At 39.8% G+C, this 23,515-nt stretch overlaps 2 protein-coding genes across 2 annotated transcripts in view; one reads left to right on the top strand and one right to left on the bottom strand.

The window, feature by feature from the left end:
* Positions 1-2,759: 2,759 nt before the first annotated feature.
* LOC113744316 (uncharacterized) lies at positions 2,760-8,566 on the bottom strand. Its single transcript, XM_027273322.1, has 5 exons — positions 8,471-8,566; positions 4,978-5,984; positions 4,705-4,860; positions 4,346-4,444; positions 2,760-3,972 (listed from the first exon to the last, which is right to left on the bottom strand). The coding sequence occupies exons 2-5, from the start codon at positions 5,980-5,982 to the stop codon at positions 3,673-3,675; spliced, it is 1,560 nt and encodes a 519-aa protein (XP_027129123.1). The 5' UTR covers positions 5,983-5,984; positions 8,471-8,566; the 3' UTR covers positions 2,760-3,672.
* Positions 8,567-10,883: 2,317 nt separating this feature from the next.
* LOC104933052 (actin-binding LIM protein 3) overlaps positions 10,884-23,515 on the top strand; it is a 48,758-nt gene continuing 36,126 nt past the window's right edge. Inside the window, exons 1-6 of the mRNA XM_027273756.1 lie at positions 10,884-10,893; positions 12,471-12,654; positions 15,852-15,964; positions 17,161-17,287; positions 17,649-17,742; positions 18,187-18,274. Coding sequence (XP_027129557.1) covers positions 10,884-10,893; positions 12,471-12,654; positions 15,852-15,964; positions 17,161-17,287; positions 17,649-17,742; positions 18,187-18,274 — 616 coding nt within the window. The remainder of the gene's footprint in view (positions 10,894-12,470; positions 12,655-15,851; positions 15,965-17,160; positions 17,288-17,648; positions 17,743-18,186; positions 18,275-23,515) is intronic.

Genomic DNA, 23,515 nt, shown 5'->3' with positions numbered 1-23,515 from the left:
TCATGCTTGTTTTATACTATTTTCTTAAGGAGTCATTATGTTTTACACCTTTCTATCATCGTACGCCTCTCTGAACAGAACCAACCAAAAAAAAAGAACTTAAAACTTAAGGAAACTTCCAATATGAAGTAAATAACTCAAATAAGTGTTAAAAATTGATAGATGACTATTCATAATCAAAAACTGATAAGCTAAATGATTAACTGATCTAGACTAAAAGGACATACATTATATAAGAAATCTTTGAATAAAAAAAATTTAGATCTTGAATAGTAATCAAACAGAACAAATGAATAAGTAAAAGAAAAAGCTTTTTTTTAATATCAAGAAATTCTTTTGTTTTAGTTTTTTTCGACATTGTTTTCTACATAAGCATCTCGGCATAAATGATCAACAACAACTGCATAAATAAATCCAAATATACCAGAGGTTCCTCCTGAAAGGCCAGGCCTCAACAGCTCCCTCCCTTTGCCATTTTCCTCTACATTTTAATAGCTTTCCATTTAGACAGTGATGAATGCGTGAATGCTACCAGCAAAATGAAAGAAGGACTGGCTATCCTCCTCAAGTGTTTGTCTCTGTATGAGTCTGGGAAACATGTATGTCGCAGCTGGCTGAAAACCACATGGCAGTGGAAAGAGAAACCTAATATACAGTATGTTGATGTGTGTACAGCACGTGTAGAGGGATACAGTAGTGTGTAAGCTGCAACTCCTCCACTGTTGACAGCTTTAGTCTGAGGCAGACTGATAAAGGTCAGGCTGACATTTTAAAGTAGTGCGACAGCAGCTTTGCTGTGACAATGCTGTGACCAGAAAATTGTCAGACCAGGGCAGGAAGGAGGACTCAGAGGATATAACGATTAAGCACACTTTATTGAAGTCGAGATCTTCTTAGAAGAGTGATGAAATGAAAAGGCTATGTAACTCTGTCTATTCTTAAGAGACCTGGCTAAAGTGACAGGGCATAAGCACTTCCCAAAAGAGGGAAAAACACAATAAGGGAGGGAACAAGATTATATACAAACAAGGAAAACAGAAGACTATTCTAGAAATGAAACTCTCACAAGGAGGAAAATAAAACACTATATAATAAAAATAAAACGCTCCCGAAGGAGGAAAACCAAATCTAAACAAATGGGATCAAAAGAAAAAGGCTCACCTAAACAGGGGCTCTACTAATATCTAACGCTCTCTAACAAAAATTCACTCCACAAGCGGGAGGACAAAAACTGTAACAGAAAACAAAAATAGAACACTACTACACTACTACTACAAACTTAGAAAAGATTAATCAACAAAAAAAAAAAAATCGCTCTTAAAAGAGGAAGAAGACAACAACTTACGTGACAAAACAATTTCTTTCTATCGGCAAAACAGACTGTGACAATGAGGGCTTCGGTGAACGGACAAGACGAAACACTTTGGCACAAGACAAAGGGAAGACGCCTACTAAATACACATGAGGGAAATGGGTAACAGGTGGAAACGATCAGGGATCAGGTGAGACAATCAGACCGGTGACACATGAGGAAGGGCAAGTGACCTGAAACGAGAGGAGAGTTAGATTTCAAAATAAAACAGGAAGTAACGAGACAAAAACCCCAGGACAGGACAAACCTCACCGCGGTGTGACAAAAATGATATTAAGAGACAAAGAGGACAGAAAAATGGAAATACAGTATAGTACGTACAGTATTTCTCATGTGTGAATGACGTTTGTTTGTTGTTTTCTTGTTTTTTTGTTTGAGAAAATAATTGAGTTAATAATGAATATGAATTATTTTAGGAAAGACATTTGTTAGAAACTAATTTCAACAGGTTTACTGTGAACAGACCTGATCTGTGTCATGCAGGTGAAAAACTGTAGTTTAAATATAGTCTAGAGTGTGTACACTGCAAAAACTGTTGCCTAGATCTAACTCAATAAAAATAAGGCAACATTTTCCAACCACTTTTTGTAAGTTTAGTCAACTAATTGGTATTTTAAGTAAAGAGAACTTAATAATATGTATTTCGATTTATGCCAAAAAATTAAGTTGCTTTTACAGAAAAAGCCAAGAAATTGAGTAAAATCAATGAAAAAAACATCAGCATGTTAAACACACAAGACTTAATTAAAATAAGTAATATTTAAATGAAAAAAATATTTTTTGTACTCTATTTTATTAATTTTGACCAATTCACCCTTTCTTTGTTTTGAAAATGGAAACTGCTTAAAATAATTAGTTAGCATAATAATAAAAAAACAAGACATATCAAATTCCAACCTTTATTAAATCATTACCATATCAATTAACAGTGGCAATGAGCTGGACAGTACAGTCAACATCCATATTTAGTGCACAGAATGCATGACCTCAACTTTTTAAAGTGCTAAACACCTTCACAGTAGTTTTCTTTTCTTTTTTTTTTACCGTATACATATTAAAACATTTTCACAAGCCATATCCAAACTGTGTCAATAAGCTGGACAGTCAAGAACATCAGTATTTAGTGCATAAATGAATGCATGACCTCAGCATCTCAAGTTTTACTTAGAACATTCACAGTACAGTGTCTTGCTAAAACAATTTAACATTAAGATTATCTGTACTTCTGTAACAATTCACAAGCAGAACATCTTGTCTTTCAGTGTGTATATTTGGAAACATTTTAACTTAAACAACTCACAGATCCCTCCTTCTGAGGAGTGTATAAAACATAAAAAAAGACCTGCAGATATATATATATTTTTTTTTTTTACTGTGTACATATTAATAAAACATTTGAACGCCTTCACAGCAGTATTTGTTGTTGTTTGTTTACCATGTACATAAAAAACAACAACTTATCCAAACAGTGGCAATGAGATGCACCATATAAACAGTCAAGAACATCTGTACTTAGTGCATACACAAATGCATGACTTCAGACTATTATGTGCTTTTTTTAGTTTTAGTGCTTTTTTTAGTTATGAGTACATTTTTTTTACTGTGTACATCACATAAACAACTCACAGATCTCACCTTTTGACCAGTTGCAGCTTCACAGTGGGGGCCATATCCAAACAGTGGTAAGGAGATGCACCATAAACAGTCAAGAACATCAGTATTTAGTGCATACGAGAATGCATGGCCTCAGATTATGTGCTGCAGAATAACATTCAGAGTTCTCTTTTTTTACTGTGTACATCACATAAACAACTCACAGATCTCACCTTTTGACCAGTTGCAGCTTCACAGTGGGGGCCATATCCAAACAGTGGTAAGGAGATGCACCATAAACAGTCAAGAACATCAGTATTTAGTGCATACGAGAATGCATGGCCTCAGATTATGTGCTGCAGAATAACATTCAGAGTTCTCTTTTTTTTACTGTGTACATCACATAAACAACTCACAGATCTCACCTTTTGACCAGTTGCAGCTTCACAGTGGGGGCCATATCCAAACAGTGGTAAGGAGATGCACCATAAACAGTCAAGAACATCAGTATTTAGTGCATACGAGAATGCATGGCCTCAGATTATGTGCTGCAGAATAACATTCAGAGTTCTCTTTTTTTACTGTGTACATCACATAAACAACTCACAGATCTCACCTTTTGACCAGTTGCAGCTTCACAGTGGTAAATTTAGTGTGTATAAAACATAGCTGTTCATAAGTGCAAGCTGACAGTCATGGCTCACTGCCTAAGCAAGAAGCTTGTTTTTCAGAGTTATGAATTTGGGGGTCGGTTTTGGGCGCAGTGTGTCGAGTCCCACAAAAAGTCTTTGAAACACCTCAAATGTTTTTGAAAGTTTGGATGGATACTCAAGATTAAGTGCATATGTCAACCCCAGGAGTAGGCAGCACGCTCTGGCCAGGTTTCCAACATGAGTAAGAACCGGTACTCCCTCGATGACGATTCCTACTGCATTTGGCTCATGACAGATGTAGATGCTCACGTTCCTCATTCTCAGGTCCTCGTGAACAATGCTCTCTGCCGTTCCCTTTGAGATACAAAAACAGGAATTAAAAAAAACAGAAAACATCTTATTTTCTATATAATATAAGTTGTGTGACTTATTCAGATAATTATTACTTTTGTGAACACCATTTTCAAAACTTTTTAATTCTAATTTGAGATCTTGTACATTAAACTTGATACAATAAAAGCATTTCCAGCCACATGTTTTTTATTGGCATTTTTACACTATCTTCAACAGTTTCTGATATTTGGCAGTTTTAAAATCATTTAGATTTTTGCTTCTTTATGCAGCTACACCTGCTCCAGTGGCTCATTGACTTCAACACAAAAGTAGGAGCTGACTTTTTAAGCTTGTACATCAGACTGATCCAAACCTGGTTTTAAACAATACTTACACTGTAGTCAGAGATTAGCTCCTCTCCACTCTCTCCCATGTACTCTATGAGGCATCTCAGGGTCACATCTCTCTTCATCAATGCAGAGGCACTTGGTTCCTAGAGTTAATAGAATAATAATAAATAAATGAATTTCTTTTGGCAATTTTACTCCAAATCAGTGCTACCATTATTCCTTTAGAGCAATGGTTCTCAAACTGTTTTACATCAAGGACCCCAAAACAAAACAACACATAAATTAGACCATGGACCCCCACTGGACAAAATTTTGAAGCAAACACCAGAAATAGACCCCACATTGAGAAACACTGCTTTAGAGCATGAGTCAGTTTGAAACTTTTAAACCACTTTTAACTCACCTGTATCAGTTGCATCAGCAGGTTCTTGATGCGCTGGCCAATCACTCCTCCTTTTGCACTGAAGACCTCCAGGAGCTTTGGAGTGTACTTGTCCAGCTGGGACATAAATGTGGATTCCAGTGGAACGGCAGTGCACCTTCTGAACTCTTCATTAATCTGTAAGACAGCAAATGTTGACTGTTACTGATATTAAAGGCTTTAGTATACATTTTCAGGCAAAAAGTCACAATGGAAACTTGGTCAGGAAAAATAGTATAATAATAAATAATTTACCTGGAAAGGGTCGAAGAGGGCAGGCCATCTTTCCTTAAATTCTGCCACCCCAGGAGACTTGGAAACCACTTCCTGTCTTCTCCAACTGTATGTTCTGGCCATCATATCATTGATCGTCCTGGCACAGTCCTTTCTCTGACAGGCTGCAATTAGGTCAAGTCTCAGATTCTCAAGCGTGTCATCTGTTTCACCATGTGGGTGTGAGGGCAGGTAATTCACCTCTGCCCTCTTTGGTTTCTTGACATTTTTAGCAGCTTTTCGCTCATCCTCTGACTTGTGACTCAGTGAGTTTACTAGGAGTTCAGGGCTTCCCAGTGCTTTCCGTTTTGTCCGATAGTTTCCACATTTGTACTTCAGGCTTTGCTGCCACGCATAAGTTCCATTAAAAGATCCGGGCTCCTTCAAGCAGGGATGCTTCTCTACTAGTGCCTGTGCCACCGCAGATCTCTGGGCATCATTTGGGTAAGCTGTGTAGGTAAACATAGCCTCAGCCAGGCGCTCTAGGATGTCTGATTTGACACATGGTGAGGTCATTGGGGTGCCATCTCTTAAATAAATCTCATTTCCTTGTCTCAACGCAAGTTCAGTGTTGTGTGAGAAAGTTGGAATGGGAAACACAGCAGGCCATGGGCTCTGCCTTTCAGAGGGGGAGGGACTCAGAATCACAGTATCTGCTGAGTCCCCAGAGACACTCACAGATTCACATAAAGAGCTGACATCAGAAGCATCAGGGGTGCTTTCCTGGGGAACAAGTGTCAGCGTTAAGTATAGGGGTACATACACAACTTTAAGTGTGTCTTTATCTTTCAGTTCATTTGTAGAGTTTAGGGTGAAGAAGTCATCAAATTCTTCATCTTTGTATTGAAGACTTGTATCTGTGGGGATGGAAAAACTTTCTTTGACAGCTGTTACCAACTCGTCCACAGTTGAAGGTATTCCAGTGCTGAGAGTTAGTTTCTTGACCTCATGATCAACGAGGACCCGGAATCTCACAGTTTGCTCCATTTCTAGGAGGAAAGAAGATAGAGAGGTATTACTCAACACTGGAGAGAGATGTGACGCTTTAATGTCACCATTTGCTTTCCTGCAACAATATAGGCTGACAGAGGACAAACATCACTTAAGCTTTGTTGCTCAACAAGAGTTATCTGGTTCGTCTTCTCCAGATAATATCCACGATAGTGTTCATCATACCAGGCGTTCTGTGTTCTCACAATAAAATGCACTCCTTCCCCAATAAGTGCAATCTGCACAATCTCTGCAAAATCAGGAAGACCTGCAGTAGAACCATAGGCCACAATCATGCCTTTTGAGTACCTCGTTCCCTGATAGGTGACTGTGTCAGCCAGCTGAACTTGAGACTGAGGAGATAGATGCCTAATTGACTCCTGAATATCTACATGCAATACATCCACTGGAACTGCTGTTACTCTTACAACACTGAGAGCAGGCAAAACTGTTGTGGAATGCAGGTGGTGGCTTATCATAAGCTGGTGCTTTGTAGCCAGGGACATGAGTATATTCTTGAAGTTGCCAGTATGCCTTACAATCCTTTTGAACTGACTATGTTTAGCTTCAAACCTCATCGTCCAAAAAGCTATCACAGGTCCAAATGCCTTTATCAATTCAGGATAATGTTCCAAGAAATGATGTTTGGGGATCAACTCTTCATTAGGGAACACTTCCTGGAATCTGTGTCGGTGTTCAGAAATCTTTGAGTCAAGATATGCAATGCTTTCCTCATTATGGACTGGAGCAACAACGAGCTCAATGATGTCTTTTAAAGACATGAGCAGAAGCCAGGATGGATCATTCAAAGGTATTCTGTGTCCAATAATGAATGGCAACAGCCGTATCAGGGCCCAATTTTCATGGGCGTTGCCTCCGATCCGTTTTCGTGAGGAGAAGGTTGCAGGCACTGGCTGAGGACAGTTAGTCTTGTCAGCCCACTTATATGGAAACTGTGAGATAGCAGTGTTAAGTTCACTATATGTGAAATATTTCTTAGAAATGAAAACACTGAAGCACAGACCAAGTTCCAAGGGAACAATCCCTTCAAAAATGTCATGTAATATGTCTGGTGGGTAGCCAGTGACGCAGTTGAAGTAGCTCAGATTCTCAGTCAATGGACAAGCCTTTTTTACACCAAAACAGTGCGTCAAAGCAGGGTTTTCTTTGACAGTCAATACATGAGCGGCATGTGCTTCTTGGGTGCGAGCAGGAAATTCACCAGACCTCACCTCCTTTATTCGAAATTCTGATCGTTGTCCAAGGCAAAATCTGCAAACAAATGGTCCAGAGAAATTTTCCACCAGTCCACAAATTGAGTGTGCCCCTAAATTGTCGGCAGCTACAGAAAACACACTTCCTTTGACATTTTTTCCAACAGAGGAAATGTAGATGCCATCAAGCTCCAAGACAGCAATTTCTTTTAACAGAGGGGCAAGTACTTCATCATAGCCAAATCTTTTGATGTCAACTGCTTTACATAAAAGAGCCAAGTATACAGAGCTGAGAGTGGATCGAGACGAATGTGGAAGGTTGCCAAACACCCAGTAGACTGCTGTAATCTTGTGCTTCTTTCTGGATGTTCCAAGTGGATTGCAAATTTCGAAATCATCAACGTACAGTACAAGCGTAATTCTTAGTTCTTCAGAATAAAAAGAATTTTCTTTGCAGATTGTACCATCTCGATATGATTCATATTTAGTAGATGACTTGTTCTGTTCCTCACTTAGAACTTTTTCTCTAAGATTTTCTTTACCCAAAATCTGAATCAAGGATTGAAGAATTGGGATATATTGGAAGCTTCTCTTCTCATTTGGTTCAAGGATGTATTCAACAGGCTCAACAACTTCAAATTTTTCTTTATAATACTGTCGCCTCTTGTACGATGAGGACAGAGGACCGACACTACTGAGTGCTGCGCTCAGTGGATTGGAGTTACACAATTCTTCCACCAAAGATGTAACTACACTGTCATCAATGGCTTGGTTGTTTTTCTCCAAATGTGACACAATAACACTTTTCACTGAAGAAATGGGGGCAGAACTTGCTATAAAGTGAAGATCATCAACCAATTCATCAATGCACCGAACTGAAACATTATGAACACTCTCTAATTTCAACAGAAGGGACGCTACACACTCTACAACGACATTGCTTCCATCTTCCTCTTCGTAGTGTGTATTAATGCTACCATCATAATTAGCACAACTGGGGTCATCACCCTCTTCAGAGGTTCCAAAATCAAGTACTTCCTCTGGTAACTCAGAGATAACCTCTGGTTTAAAATCTTGTGACGTATATGGAGTATGCTTCCTGTATTTGTGCGTTGCAAAAGTCCCATACACATTAGTTTGGTGATCGCAACCTTCAAAGACACATTTCACAGTCTCATTATTCTTGAGATGATGACCTATATGTTCAAAAAAGTCCTTTTCATTAGGAAATCCAGGCTTTTACACAGGGGGCAGGTGAATGAAGGACTTACTTGAGGTGTGTTGAGGAGTTTTACTCAGGGTGGTATCTAGAGAGATGACAGCGAAGGGAACTCCAGGATTTAAAGGAGCATGGGCATCTATATGGACGCAAGGCAAGGCATGGCTGTGCCCAAACGTCCCATGGTGCAGTCTGTAGTGCTTTAAAAGTCACTCTTTGTTGGTGTACTGCACAGTGGCTCACAATTTACAGGGCCATCCCCTGTCATTAGAAGCGAGAGAGGAGAGAGAGGAGAGAGGAGAGAGAAGAGATAAAACCAGTTATGGTTCATCTCTAACCACTTATAAGCTTGATAGAGCCCTTAATAGGCTATCTGTTTTTTACCCTTAATATGCTCATTTGTTAAGATTATCCTGCTGACAAGACATAAAAGAATTTTTTTTGACAGAGCGCTTAAAATATATGATGATTATGTACTTATGTACTTCTGTGTTAGCCTACTAAAATACCATACAGCAACCTCAGTGTTTACCATTAGACCAGCCACAGTCTCTTACAGAAAGAAAAAAGAAAAATAAACAAATAAACTCTGTCAGTCAGCGCCTCCACCTGCACCGCATATACACCACACTGCACACAGGTGTACACACGCGCATGGACGGGTAGTGGACAGTAAATGCGCTGATATCGCGCTAATTGTACAGTAGTGTTCTATTTTTAACGGAGCCGTGCTAAATCGTGTGAGCTCAACATAGCGGATCAAACCAGACAGGAAACCCGACACAGAATCAACGATAACACACTTCAGTATCATTTCGAAATAAAACACCAATACGGAGTTCCAGATAATCACAACTTAACATCAACATTACGCCAGGTCTCGTGTGTGGTGTGTGTGTGTGTTGTGTGTGTGGGTGTGTGTGTGTGTGTTGTGTGTGGCTGTGTACGTTTTTTGTACAAGTCACTTTATCTTTAAATGTTAAACTACCACGAAATAAAACGCTAATTATAAACTGCACAGGTATAAACGTGTTGTTTTAAGTTAATGAGCTGTTGGAGGTAACAGCACATGTGAAACTGCGGTCAGCGACGGGAAAAGTAACAAATAAATATGTTGGCCATGCTTTTGCAAATTGCAAATGTATACATTTCAATTCTGGCAAAATCTGACTTTTAAAAATAAATTGTTACTTACATGAGTTCCGTAAAGTGTTTTCTTCCGTGAAGAAAGAGGTCTTCAGGTCAGGAACATCCACAGTGAGGCCTTCCGTACTTAGCTGCGTGCAGGTGGCGGGTCGTGAAGTTTTACGTCTGATATAAACGTTTAAACTGTGTTTAGTCAAATCAATTATGTTTAAGTCCAATAAAATTAATTTTATCACTTAAAGTAAGTAAGTTACGAAATATTCACACTTTTTACTATAGATAACTCAAAAAACTAAAAAAGAAAAATAAATTGATTTATTGGGATAAATATATTTAAAAAATGAAGTAAAATGGACAATACCACTGAAAGACTTCTTACAGTGTAGGAGGTCCATCCTGCGTGTGTATTTCTTGAGTAATTCAGCAAAAACAGAGAAAAAGAAAGAAAAGGAGAAGGACACTAGACTGATTTCATGATCAGGTATCACCTTAAAACAACACTGTGTCCAAGTTAGTTTTTTTTTTGTGATTTAGCGCCCTCAGTTTCAGAGTGTAATCCCACTGTGGTAAATATGCTCAGCTGTACTCGAGTATTTGTTCTGATTACATTACTTATGATCAAAAACTAGCGAGTCAACAACTTTACTAACAGCCAATCATCAACCAGGTCACCAACAGCAGACCCAGCAGCAGCTAATATTACTGACTAGTCCAACAGCAGTCAGCCCAGCTCGGCGTCTGTCTTTCAGCCTTTTATTTCACCAAGCTCTCACCAACCACTAAAAGTCAGTCCCACATTTACTCTTATCCAGTGGCTTCTTGCTCGCTCACTCGCTCTTTTTCTTTTCTTTATTAGCTTCCTCCATCAACGTTCCCTTCCGTCCATTCTCCTCTGTCATTATGTCCATAGAGGCTGCTGAGCCCTGTTACATTGTCCACTTACCCAGCTCGGGTTCTAGCACGACACAGCTCTGCTCCCTGTCACCAGTCCCTCCGGCCTGAAAACCTTTTCCAGGTGGTCGAAAATGCCTGTGATACAGGGTGGTGCTCTGAGCTCACAGTCCACGCAGTCTGACTAACAAACTGAGCTAACATTAGCTAACAGCAGCTACAGCTGTCAGCAGTTTACTTCACTGTCCATTATAAACTCTGTAAATCACAGAGAGTTGAGGTGGAGCAGCCGGAGGACATCAGAGGGAAAACCAGAAAACATTTCCTCCATAAAATATGATCCAGTTTCACCAAAATCAGTGAAACAGTTGGTGCTGTGTGACTTAGTGACGTAAAGCGTTACATACTTCTCATGAGTGATCTTACACATGGTGACCAGTTAGAGGATATAATCCTATAGCAGACATTCTGGTGATAAAACATACAGTGGACAAAAATACCATGGTATTATCTACACAATATTACAAGATAATCCCTTTAAAGGTAATAGAAAGTGACCATGACATGATTCCATGGTCTCTGGACTTAATGAAAGACGTTCACAGCCTTTCTCTGTAGATGAAAATTCATTCATCATGTGTTTAGCTTCTGGCTTATATCAAGTAAATAAAGGGAAAAAAATACAGTTCAGTTAAATGTTGCTTTTATGCTTTATATGTCTTCAGCTTGGACAGCTATACACACACCTGTGTGTGTCTCTATGTGTGTATGTGTCTGGGCCACTTAACACATTAGCTTGGATCAGATCTGATCCATTCACCTCACTGGGTTTAGAGCCATTAGCTTAATTAGAGAGCAGACATTCAATTCACTGTCAGATATCTTGATCCGTTGGCTGCATTTCAGATGTCTAACTTACAGTACATCAGCAAGTTGCATCATCACACTGCAGTTCATATCTCCACTGGCTGGACCTGCACACTCCAGGTTATATCACAGTGGCTGATAATCTGATGACTTGTGTACAGCTGAATGGATAAAGCATGGCACTAACACTGACAGCTTCAGTGGTGACACTATAAGAGGATATGGCTTGGTTGTGGCCCCTGAATGGCACATCCTGTTTTAAAGTGTGTAGTCTGATGGGAAGTCAGCTCCCCATCTTCCTTGATAACTGGAGCAAATCATCGTTCAGCTCCTTTTTAAAGTGTCAAACCAACCAGCTCAGCAGAAGCCTCCTCACCCTCAGCACAGCTGGACCATAAGCAATCATTTGGCTGAAGGATTTTACATTTGTTAAATAAAAACCATACATCATGCTGTCAATATACAGTACAGCATATAGTGTGTGTGCATGCGTGCGTGTGTGTGTGTGCGTGTGTGTGTGTGTGTGTGTGTGTGTGTGTGTGTGTGTGTGTGTGTGTGTGTGTGTGTGTTTCTTTACCTGGATATTTATTTATCACACAACCCCTCCCTCTCAAATACATATAAAAGTTTATATTGTGTGTAAACTTGGTCACACAGGCTGTAATCTGTAATAATCTGTAACAACCATAGCATGCTGTCAAGATAACAGATTAGATGGTTTCTGATCTAATTGGAGTGATTAGAATAGATTAGTGTATTAACCTTTTAGAGGTCAGAAGAAACAGAGTGTAGTCTCAACAACCCCCACCTCCTAAAGCAGCACACGCACACACACACACACACACACACACACACACACACAAGCATGCACAGTCAGTGTGTTATTTTTGATAGTACTGTATATGTACTATACTCTATATTTGTAATGCTAATGTTTGTGTCAAAGCAGACTGACAACTAAAGTCTTAGCTGCAGCAGCAGTTTGTGAAATGTGATAGTGTGATAATATGTATTTATTTATATTTAAGTTACATGCATTAAATATTCATAAATAATAATATTCTATCAGTTTTTAATGCAAACTCACAAAGTGACTTCATACAGCAAAGTTGCATTTCATTGCTGATTTTCATGCTCTGTCTGTGCAGTGTGTGGCTGTAATCTGGTGCACTCTGGCTTTTTCCACCACTCTGGTGAGTACATCTGTACAGAGGACTACCAGCAACTCTACGGGACCCAGTGTGACAGCTGTGACCAGTACATCACTGGAGAGGTGGTATCTGCTCTGGGGAGGACATACCACCCACACTGCTTCGTCTGCAGCATCTGCAGGTAAGGGGAAGTGTTTGTGTGAACTCATACTGACACAGTGGTTCTTATGTCCATGTGAAGATACAGATAATATATTCAAAGATATGTAGTAAAAGTCTTAGAATACAATGTATTTTTAAAACTGTATGGGTGGTAGTAATTGTAGGAGTAGTACGATTAAAACATTTCAGATTTTTAGCACCATATTTTACAGCTCTGTGTTGTATCCTTGGGAATCCGCCTGGCACTGCTACATTTGTAACTTGTAACTACAAAAACAACAGCATCAAATTAGTTTCTCAGAGAGCACCACAGACTGTGGTTTAATGACTTTACAGTTATTGTTCACAACTTATTGCACACCACATGTGACCCTTAACAATTAAAATGCACTGATGTCTGAGTCCAGCGGGACGTTCAATTCCTCTGCCTGTGTTTTGTTCCTCTGACCAGTTCTTACCAAAACTACTGCAACTGATGCTTTCATTGATGTGTGAATCAAACTTAGCCATCAAACTTAACATAGCTGATTAAAAGTAGTAAATCAAGTGTGTCTTTTCCACTTTATGACTCAAAATAAAAAATAAACACACACACATACTATGATCACCCAGTTTTTAAACGCTAAGGGTGAATGAGTATCACATTTTGGATATGAAATTAAAAATCAATTGGTTTTGCTATTGTACTTGTTATAGAAATTCTGAGTTTTGGTGCCTATATGGGTCACAACCAAGTACCAACCTCTGTGTCCACTTAAGGCTGGTTACAGAATATTTCAAGCCTCCATGTTAGAATGCCCAATTAAACAGCAGAAATAAACATGTTTACAGCCTGGTACAAAAAACAGTTTTGGTCTCTGTAGCTAATTTCCCCGTTCATGACAACTGTACTGAGGGTGAATTTATATACAACTCACCTGTTCACATTATATTAATGCTTAAAGTTATGCAGAATTAACAGATGGGTGCTCTTAGAGATGGCTTGTTTGAACACCCAGACGTCATTCAGCCTGCCTCAGGTCCACTGATAATCCATGTCCTTGCAGATATTTAGGTTAGCTGGGAGGTGGCAGCACCACATATTTTGAGCTTCAAAACAACACTCCAGCATTAACCCTACCTGACGTCACACTTTCCATTCCATCTTCATACTGTCAGTGGTCACAACTGAAAAAAAACCTGGATTCTACAGTTCCCATCATGCAACTTGATAGTGTTTTGCATTAGGACACAGTCTCAACATACCTGTCTGATAAGGCCTCTGCAGGCTTTTTGTTAATTGACCTTGATTACATCACTTTATCTTATTTTTCAGGCCTGTATTAGTATTAGTCAGTGTGATAGATGGGTCATTAGGTTGGTTTGCTTATTGTGAGAGTTTCTGGACAGTTCCTCCATTTGTGTGTGTGTATGTACCCACTCCTGTGGATAAGAATACACTATACTGAAATTGCGAATGAAGCTAATTCATTTTGAAAATGGCTGTGTCAGGCAATAAAAATTTTTGGACTGACCAAACAACAACAACAACACAACCACCTCTGTGTGTGTGAAGAGTGTAGAACTCTAACCACAAGAAAGACATATTGTTAAGATGAATGTTTAGCAGACCAGTCTCAGAACATCCATCCATTTTCCATAACCACTTATCCATATCAGGGTCACGGGAGGCTGGAGCCAGTCCTAGCTGGCATTGGGTGAAAGGCGGGGTACACCCTGGACAAGTAAGTCTCAGACCAATGGAATTCAAACACTTCATTTGAAAACAGAAGTGGAATGCGTAAGAACAAGATCCAGGTGAGAGTCCAGAACAGAAATGAAGACAAGATGGAGCTGAGCATGGAAGACAGGATGATATCCTGGAGTAGAGGAAGATCAAAATTTAATTCAGAAAAGTTCAGAAAAATCTCTGAGTTGGCCAAAGCTGGGAGCTAGAGTCAGCCTTTAGTACTGCAGAGGCTGAATGGATGATGAGGAACACGTGGTGAGGTGATCAGGCAGGTTAGAGGATGACAGGAGGCCACGCCCAATGACATAACACCACAGAGAGAGACGGACAAAACCTAGATACAGAAGGAAAACTCTGGGAACAAGGAGGCAGACAGCCTCGTCACACATAGAGCTAGGCAGTATATTGATAATATTGTTTTATCATTGTAATTACACAGATTAAGTCTGTTTCAGGATATTTTCTGAAATAGTTATGTATGAGAATGTATAATAACATGGATAAACAGGATATTCACTGGAAATGTTGAATCCTTTTTGGACTAAAGGCTGAGCGTTGTGTTATTAGCCAATGTGTTACAGTTTTCTTTTTTTCTACCAGAGGAGTTTCTGTGATCAGGATACAAATTTTGTAAACAATGATAAGAATTTGAGTCAGCCACATTATCACTGATGCTCACCTCTGCCCTCAGTGTGAAGCTACAGCTGAAGCTTCAGGCCAAAAAGCATATACTGAACTGCATGTCTTCATTTGTACTTGCCATTTTGCATCAATATTTTAAATCAAATCAAATCAAATCAATTTTATTTGTATAGCCCAAAGTCACAAAGTACATTTGCCTCAGAGGGCTTTACAATCTGTACAGGGAGTGACACCCTCTGTCCTTAGACCCTCGGTTCCAGTGAGGAAAAACTTGCCCACAAAAACCTTTAACAGGGAAAAAAGGTGGAAGAAACCTCAGGAAGAGCCACAGAGGAGGGATCCCTCTCCCAGGACAGACAGACGTGCAATGGATGTCACGTGTACAGTCCTGTTTGCTAAAACATCTTCTTGGAAAATGAATGTGAATATGTAGGTGAACCCAAAAACTACTAGCAGTCCTGAAACATAATCCCATATGTTTTTGAATACTGGATCTGCATTGATTTACTGTGGGGAATTTTCAGTGTTGTGGGAGTAAGACTCTCTGCTTATTAACTTTGAAAGGAAACAAAATAAAATCTCCAACTGGTGTCAGACTACAGATATACACTTCAGACCAATGACCATTACTCTTTTTTATTAAATCGAAATAAATGCAGTTGAGTTGACATTTGTCAAAACAAATGTCAAACTGTCAAATAAAACATCTGTCACATCTATCTGCATGTATAGATACTGTAAAGGTAACACTAACACTATTTTTTTGATTTGGGTGAACTGAACTGAGCTCCTGTAATGCTATATCTGCATAGCTTTACTGAAAATTTCCCTGTGTGTGTTCTCAGAAGTCCGTTCCCAATTGGAGACAGGGTGACCTTCTGTGGGAAGAAATGTGTGTGTCAGCAGTGTTCACACACACTGAGCAGCGACAAGCCCGTCAAGGTCCACGGACCAAGCTGTAAGAAACGAACACACACACACACACACGCGCACACACACACACACACACACACACACACACACACACACACACACACACACACACACACACACACACACACACAAGCAACATACTTACTGCAAACTGTAATGCATGACAAGCTGTGCAGTTATCACAAAATAATGGATGAAGTGAGTGTGTTATTTTTGATAGCTTCTGTGGTGCTATGGCAACCAGCCAGCAATCAAAATGTAATTATAGCTTTTTCACAGGCAGTGCAGTATTCTCTTAAATGGAAGTGATTTGTTGTCAGCCTCGGAAAAAGCCTTTTAGCAGAGCACGGAAATTCATTGTTGACCTTGGGAACAATATGTATGACAAAATAAACTTTATCGACTCACTACATTCAGAGTCTTCATCAGCAAATTGAATTGTGATTTTCCTTTTCCAACAAACAGGAGGAGCAGCTGAAAAAAGCAGCTTTTCATAGTTCGGCCTGGTGTTATTGTATATTAAGTCCCATGACAACACCTTAACCAACCATGTCCTCTGAATACTTTCTGACTCCCTTACTCTTGTTGTGTCTCTTGGTGCTGACCCCATTAGTTTCTACTGAACTCATACATCTTAACAAACTAGTCACAATCTTCACACATCAGCTGGGCACTGCAGTTTTAGCAAGGATTACTCAAACACAAGAAACACACACACACACACAAAAAAAAAAAAAAAAAAAAAAAAAGAATTAAGCTGCTATACGAGAGCTGTACATTTACCTATAAATACTGCATCCTGCCCATTTGGGAAGAAGGATCATCTGTGACCATGATTTTAAGTAGCATACTGATAGTTAATATACTCACATTTCTGTGATTCACCCAGCAGTGGACTTCCACTTCCACTGTCCACCTGCTGAACACTGCATAACATAGCCTAATTCCCTGCAGCTACACACCGACACACACTATCTACTATCTACAGAGGGTGGCCTGCTGCTCCAGGTAGTCTTGTAGCCTGGTTCTGGCAGCTCCATCTGGCAAAAACAGTGTGACTGTCACAACAGAAAACAGGACGAGGAAGAGAGAAAAAGAGGGTAGAGAAGAAAAGTGATGAGAGGCTGGAAGAACATAGGGGCAAGGGCAGAGAGGAGGGATGATGAATGCTCTAAATGTTGGATCTGCTCTTATCTTCCTTGTGTGTTTTCTCACTTCTAGACTGTGCAGGCTGTGGCGAGGAGATCAAACAGGGTCAGTCTCTGCTGGCTCTGGAGAGACAGTGGCACGTCAGTTGTTTTAAATGCCGAACGTGTGGCCGTGCGCTCACTGGAGAGTACATCAGCAAGTAGGTGGCCTGATCCCCCCTTTTGTACAGTATCAAATTTTCTCTAGAGATCCAAATCTTCTGATGCTTGTGTGTAGGCTTTCATAACGCTGTGACCAATTTGCTTAAAATGGGTGTTAAAGTTTGAGAGAACACTTATTCTGGCAAGTCACAGAAAAGTAGGATTTTCTTACCAGTACCTCTGTTCAATTTTATTCAGTCAGTCCACATGACACCCCCTGTATTTGACACCATCAGTCACAATGAAAAATCTTTTGTCAGGTGTTAAAAAACAATGTGTTACAGGATAAATAATGGTGGAATGGTTGCTCAATGCCAAAGGGTAAATGCAAAGTGAGCTTGTTGTTAATGTGCTTTGCAGGGATGGGATACCTTACTGTGAGAGTGACTACCACACTCAGTTTGGGATCAGGTGTGACAGTTGTAACAGGTACATCAGCGGCAGAGTACTTGAGGTGAGTTCCTTTTTTTTCCATGTGGGAATATGTTGGCATGTCTAAGATAGATTTGAACACGACGGAGGATGTATGGAAGTGTGTGTGTGTTGGTCTGACAGTTGTCCCCCTCTAAATGACTGAAGTGAACCAACAAAACAACTCTCTGCCATCTCCCCTACCTTCTTTATTTTGTTTTTCTCAATTTCTTTTCATCACTCTGTTCTCATTTGTGTCATCTGCTTTTGCTTCTCTCTGCCTTGTTTATTTCCTCCTCCTGTCCTTTCCTTTCCTTTCCTTTCCTTTCCTTTCCTTTCCTTTCCTTTCCTTTCCTATCCTTTTCTTTTTTTCCTTTCCTTTCCTTTTTTTCCCTTTCCTTTACTTTCCTTTCCTTTCCTTTCCTTTTTTTCCCTTTCCTTTACTTTCCTTTCCTTTCCTTTCCTTTCCTTACTGTGTCTCCTCCAGGCTGGAGGGAAGCGCTACCACCCGAGCTGTGCCAAGTGTGCCCGCTGCCACATGATGTTCCTGGAAGGAGAGGAAATGTACCTTACAGGTGAAGGGATGGAGGAGAAAAATTGTACAATATATGTAGAAACTATAGAATTGATTGTGGCCATGCAAACATGTATACAGCTAACAGGCATAAAAATAGACTTGTAGTGTCTATTGAATTAGCTGAACCCTGCAAATATCCAGATGGCCCAAGTGTTTCTGCATCTGTGCAAGTGTGTGTGTGGCTCTGTGTGTGACAAAGATAGAGTTAAGTTAGAGAGCAGTAGGATATGATTATAAATGACTGCTTTTTCACAAAGCGCTGTTATATAGGTTATTGATCTCACATATGGGACACACAGTGGTAAAGACACACAAACACACATGCACACACCTTCCCCCAGCTAATGTTTCTTGATACACACACCACTCAACCTCTCAACCTGCTGTGTCCATTACTCTGTTCTGTCTCTGACAGTATTAATCTAAATGAAAGCAACTTCACCGGAGGTTCAAATCGAATCATCCAGTAAATTCTCTTTACAGATTAAATTACTGCAATTAGACCTAATGAGCTCAATCATGGATTCACTGACAAAGCTTCCTGATCATGTGAACAAACATATTTATACATTTTGAGTTTTAATTTACCAACCAAATGTCCTAAAAATGACTCTCATAAACAACTGTTTTGCTTTAGGAGTGATGTTCAGGTTGAAACTGTAATGCTGGCCATAATGTCTACATGGAACTACATGTAGAGGTATGACTAATGACGGCAACATTGAATGCTAGTGCAATAAAGTAGTGTGAAGGTCTCATGGTGTGTAGACTTGTATCTCCAACCCTGGAGTCGGGGACCATGAGCTTTACCTAACCTTTTATTAACCTTACCTCCACGACAGTGAAGTTTAAATGTGTTCTTCATATTGTAGGATTAGCATGTGGTCATTTTCCAGTTAAGTACATCAATATGTTATAGTATGCTGGTTAAAAATGAGCAGCATTTCTTTTTAAACATTCTGTTAATGCAAATGAGCTGCATATGAATGTTTCTTTAGGTACAATATGTATATTTACTATATTCAATCATAAATGAATATGCTGTCATATTTTTTTGGTTTTGTTTTGGGAACTCATATTTCATTTTCACCAAAATATTCCATTCAGCTGCTTTGATATCCATGTCAATATATACCTACAAATAAAATGATAAATAAATAAGTAAAAAACATGAAAAAAATAAACAAATTAAATAAAAAGTAATAATAAATAAGACAAAAGTACACCTTTCTTATTGCATTAACAGACTCATTACAGGGCTCCATCTCTTTATAAATGTGGGTCTTTGTAGCCTTATTGCATATGTAATTTGTTCCATCTCATACAGTTCCCATACTTTTTTAAGCCATATGTTGGTGGTTTATACTAAACGGGGAAATTCTTTTTTCACTAATTTTTTTAATTTACATGCATTTTTAACCCCAAACAAACATACAGTACAAGTACAAGGCTAGACATGCATGGGCTCATAGACATGCAAATGTGGGGAGAAAGATGGTGGCGTGATGGACAGCCAGCCAGACCGGCGCCCTGCGAGCAGTTGTGTGTTTTGATCTGGTCTAATATCGACACTGCCCATGCCGAAGCTCCGGGTTGCCAGGTATGATACATACTCCAGCCATGAAAGAAAACAAAGTGAATGAACAGAGTGAATGTTAGATTCTGCCCCATGAGCAGACACATGGTAAAACAAATATTGGAGATGATTTGAAAGATGAATGAGTACTTCCCTCTCTCACACAGGGATGTGGGGGGAGACGACTCTCCAGTGTTTCGAATTTGAGCTGGGATGTCCATTTTTAACTGCTAGATATCAGCATTTGGCCCAATCTTACATGTTGTACCTTTAAGATGAAGCTGAAACAGAACTGTACACTTTGGTTGCAGACAGTTTGTGTAACACAGATGATTGAGCCTGACTGAGTTGAATCCAGATTAAATGTAGAGCTACTGTACCGTAATGTAACTGTTTCACCTCCTTGACATTCTGCTGCTCACCTGCTCACAGTCACCAGTAAAACTAAGCATTTGCATATTGTACCTGGACTGTGTGTGTTTTTAATCTATGTCTACAAAGGCATGCAAGCAGCATTTTCAGTGTATTCCAGTACATTTATTTGAGTGCAGAGAGTGAAATTGATTGTAAGGATGTGTGTGTGTGTGTGTGTGTGTGTGTGTGTGTGTGTGTGTGTGTGTGTGTGTGTGTGTGTGTTGAGCTCCAAAGAGCTGCCCCAAGGTTACATTCACTCCTTTTGATGACTTCAGACATGTAGGAGGGCTGAGCAATCACCCTTGTGAGACATACATGCACAACCACACACACACACACCCACACACACACATCCTTACAATCAATCTCATGATGCATGTCTGGAATAAAAAGTGGTTGTGTGTGTGTGTGTGTGTGTGTGTGTGTGTGTGTGTGTGATGTTCAAGTAATGTAACACCTGCAGTGTGTTCTAAACAACTGTGCTCTATCTTTAGCAGCAGGTTGTAATAGGTTCACATGCTCAAGCAGTTAAATATCCTCCAGGTTGAGGACTTCACCTAAAACTTAAATGTTATCATTGATGAATGTCTTGATTAGTTTGATTCTAAAATGTGGGGGAAAAAACAACAACTTAGAATTGCAATTTTTTGATTGTGAAGAAATAGAAAAGGAGCTAATTTGAACAGCGTGCTCATGTGGGAGATTGTACCTGTACTTGCTCCTGTTTGTGTCTTTATATAGCGGATTATTCTGTGTGGAGTTTGCATGTTCTTCCCGTGTCTGCATGGGTTCATGCAGGTTAATTGGTGACTCCCAGCCTTGATAAGAATAAGCGGTTACAGAAAATGGATGGATGGATGGATGAATATCTGATTATGTGGCTAGTAGCTGGAAACCTCAGTGTTAACAGTGAAAGGTGATAACCAGCTTCATCATGGGGACACTGATGTTAGTTTTAGTGAAGCAAGTAACCCAGAGAGAGACCTTAGGACATCGTCTAAGGATGTGGAGGTTGGCCTCTAGCCAACTGCCCTGGACAAACTCTGAAATAACAGCATGTGATATGCTGCCAACAATATTGTTATGCGAGTGCTGTTTGAGTAATACTATGTCTTGGTGCTCACCCTGAACCTGCATCTCATAACTCTGTCTGTTGTCTGTGTTTAATGTCCTCCTGTTTCCTGTGTTCCCAACAAAGTTATTTTTACTTCCAACATAATTCATTGTTCAAATTTTCTTTTGATCAACACAACACATTCATCAGCTAATGGTTTCAGCTTTGTATCTATGAACAGTCAGAAAAAAACTATACCCTCAAATTCCACCGGGCACAGATGCGCCATATTCCGTGTGCTGCGGCTGCTGGAACTATATGCAGCCATTTAATCAAACCACACCAGGCCGCCACAGTACGGTACAGAAGCATTCCAGAAGCAGGCCACCGCCCGACTCTGCAGGGCGGCTGTTTTATTTTTGATTCAAGCTGGCCAAAAGCTAGACACAGAAATGGTATTGAGAATCTGGTTGATTTTCAAAATAAAACGCCCTGTGCAACTGACGGTTGTAAAAACAGACAAAAGACAAACAAATGAACTAAGTAGCATATTTACATGTTTAGAAGCATATTTAGAAGCACATAAACAAAGACTAAATGCTCTGCTTCTGAAACACTCCTGGTGGAGCGGCCACAGTGTGACAGAGTCATGTCCAGTGGGTTTTCAGGGTTAGGCTAATTTATTGCATTCAAAATAAATATTATCACCTCCAAGTAAAAACTGCTTGTACCTTCAGTGCATTCATTCATACAATGATTTACTCAACCTCATGTGTATGCTGTTCCTCATGGCAACATGATTTAGCAAAAAGCTAAATGCCCAAGGACATTTAAATATCTGCTACTTTATAGCTATGAAATTTCAAATAAGCATCAAATGTCAATGATATGTCAATAATATTTCACTGACTGCCTTCATACCTTCTTTTGAATATTAATGGTCAAGATAAGCAGGCCAATTTCATCCACTCATCCACTCATTTTTCATAAAGTTAGTAATAAAAGAGGAAAAATAAAAGTCTGTCCAAACATGGCTGAGGCTTCATTTCCAAACAAAAAGACAGAGAATTACTCTGCAGTTACGTTTAACTAATTATTTTGCAACAGATTTCAGGCAGCTAATTTCCTCTGAACTGATGTGCAGCTCGGTGTTTTTGATTGCATTCCTTTTCTCCTAACCATTTAGATTCTCCTCATCCAGGAGATAAAGGATCTCAAGTCCAAGGCCATACATCTGTTCAGCAGCAGAGTTGAGGAGTGTGGGTGGGATGGGGGTGCACTGAATCACCACGCATGGTTTCTGTCTGCAGTATTGATTTTGTGTGCGGGTGTGTGTGCGTGTGTGGGTAGTCTACTTCCCTGTGCCTCAGTGTGTCTGTACTTGTTTGTGTATGTGTGTGTGCAGGTCAGATTTATGTTGCTGATAGTGGTTGTATATTAGAGTCATGATCAACTATCTGAGTCTATTCGGTTGGCCTGCTTTGCCCTGAGACAAAATGATAAAGTCAGTGTTTGTGTGAGTGTATGTGTGTATATTACTGTCATTATCGGATCCACATACGTATCGTATCCTGACATTAGTCATTTATAGTCATGATTATTATTATTATCTAATTGTCTAATAGCAAAGTTTATTTGTTAGAAACAGAAAAATGGGCTCAAGTAAAGATTTGTTTTGCAAAGGGCCAAATGGGGTCAGAACATTTTGTGTTCCTGTGGGGTGTCTTCCGGTCTGCACTGGTCAGTACTTATCAATAGTTGTCCAAGGAAGGAAAAGAGGTAAATCGATGACACTGTTATGGGTTGCCAAGGCTCATTGATGTACACGAGGAGCAAAGGCTGGCCGGTGAAGTCTGATCCAACAGACGAGCTACTGTAGCTCAAACGCTGAAAAAGTTCATGCTGGTTCTGATAGAAAGGTGTCAGAACACACAGTCCAACAGAGTTTGTTGTGTATGGGGCTGTGTAGATACAGACCCATCACGGTGCCCATGCTGACCCCTGTCTTCAACAATGGGCATGTGACTATCAGGACTGGACCATGGAGCAGGTCTAGACTGTACTTTTCATAATATTATTTACAGAGACCAACAGTTCCACTATGATAAAGCACAGTGACGATGGCGAGGAAAAACTTTTGTCTTATGCCTTTTAACAGGCCGAAACCTCGAGCAGACCCATCCACCACAACCGGA

This window comes from Larimichthys crocea, chromosome XXII (assembly GCF_000972845.2).
Source record: "Larimichthys crocea isolate SSNF chromosome XXII, L_crocea_2.0, whole genome shotgun sequence".
Classification (NCBI taxonomy): Eukaryota; Metazoa; Chordata; class Actinopteri; family Sciaenidae; genus Larimichthys; species Larimichthys crocea.
The sequence above is the reverse complement of the archived record's forward strand: the minus strand, read 5'-3'. Positions and strand labels throughout refer to the sequence as shown.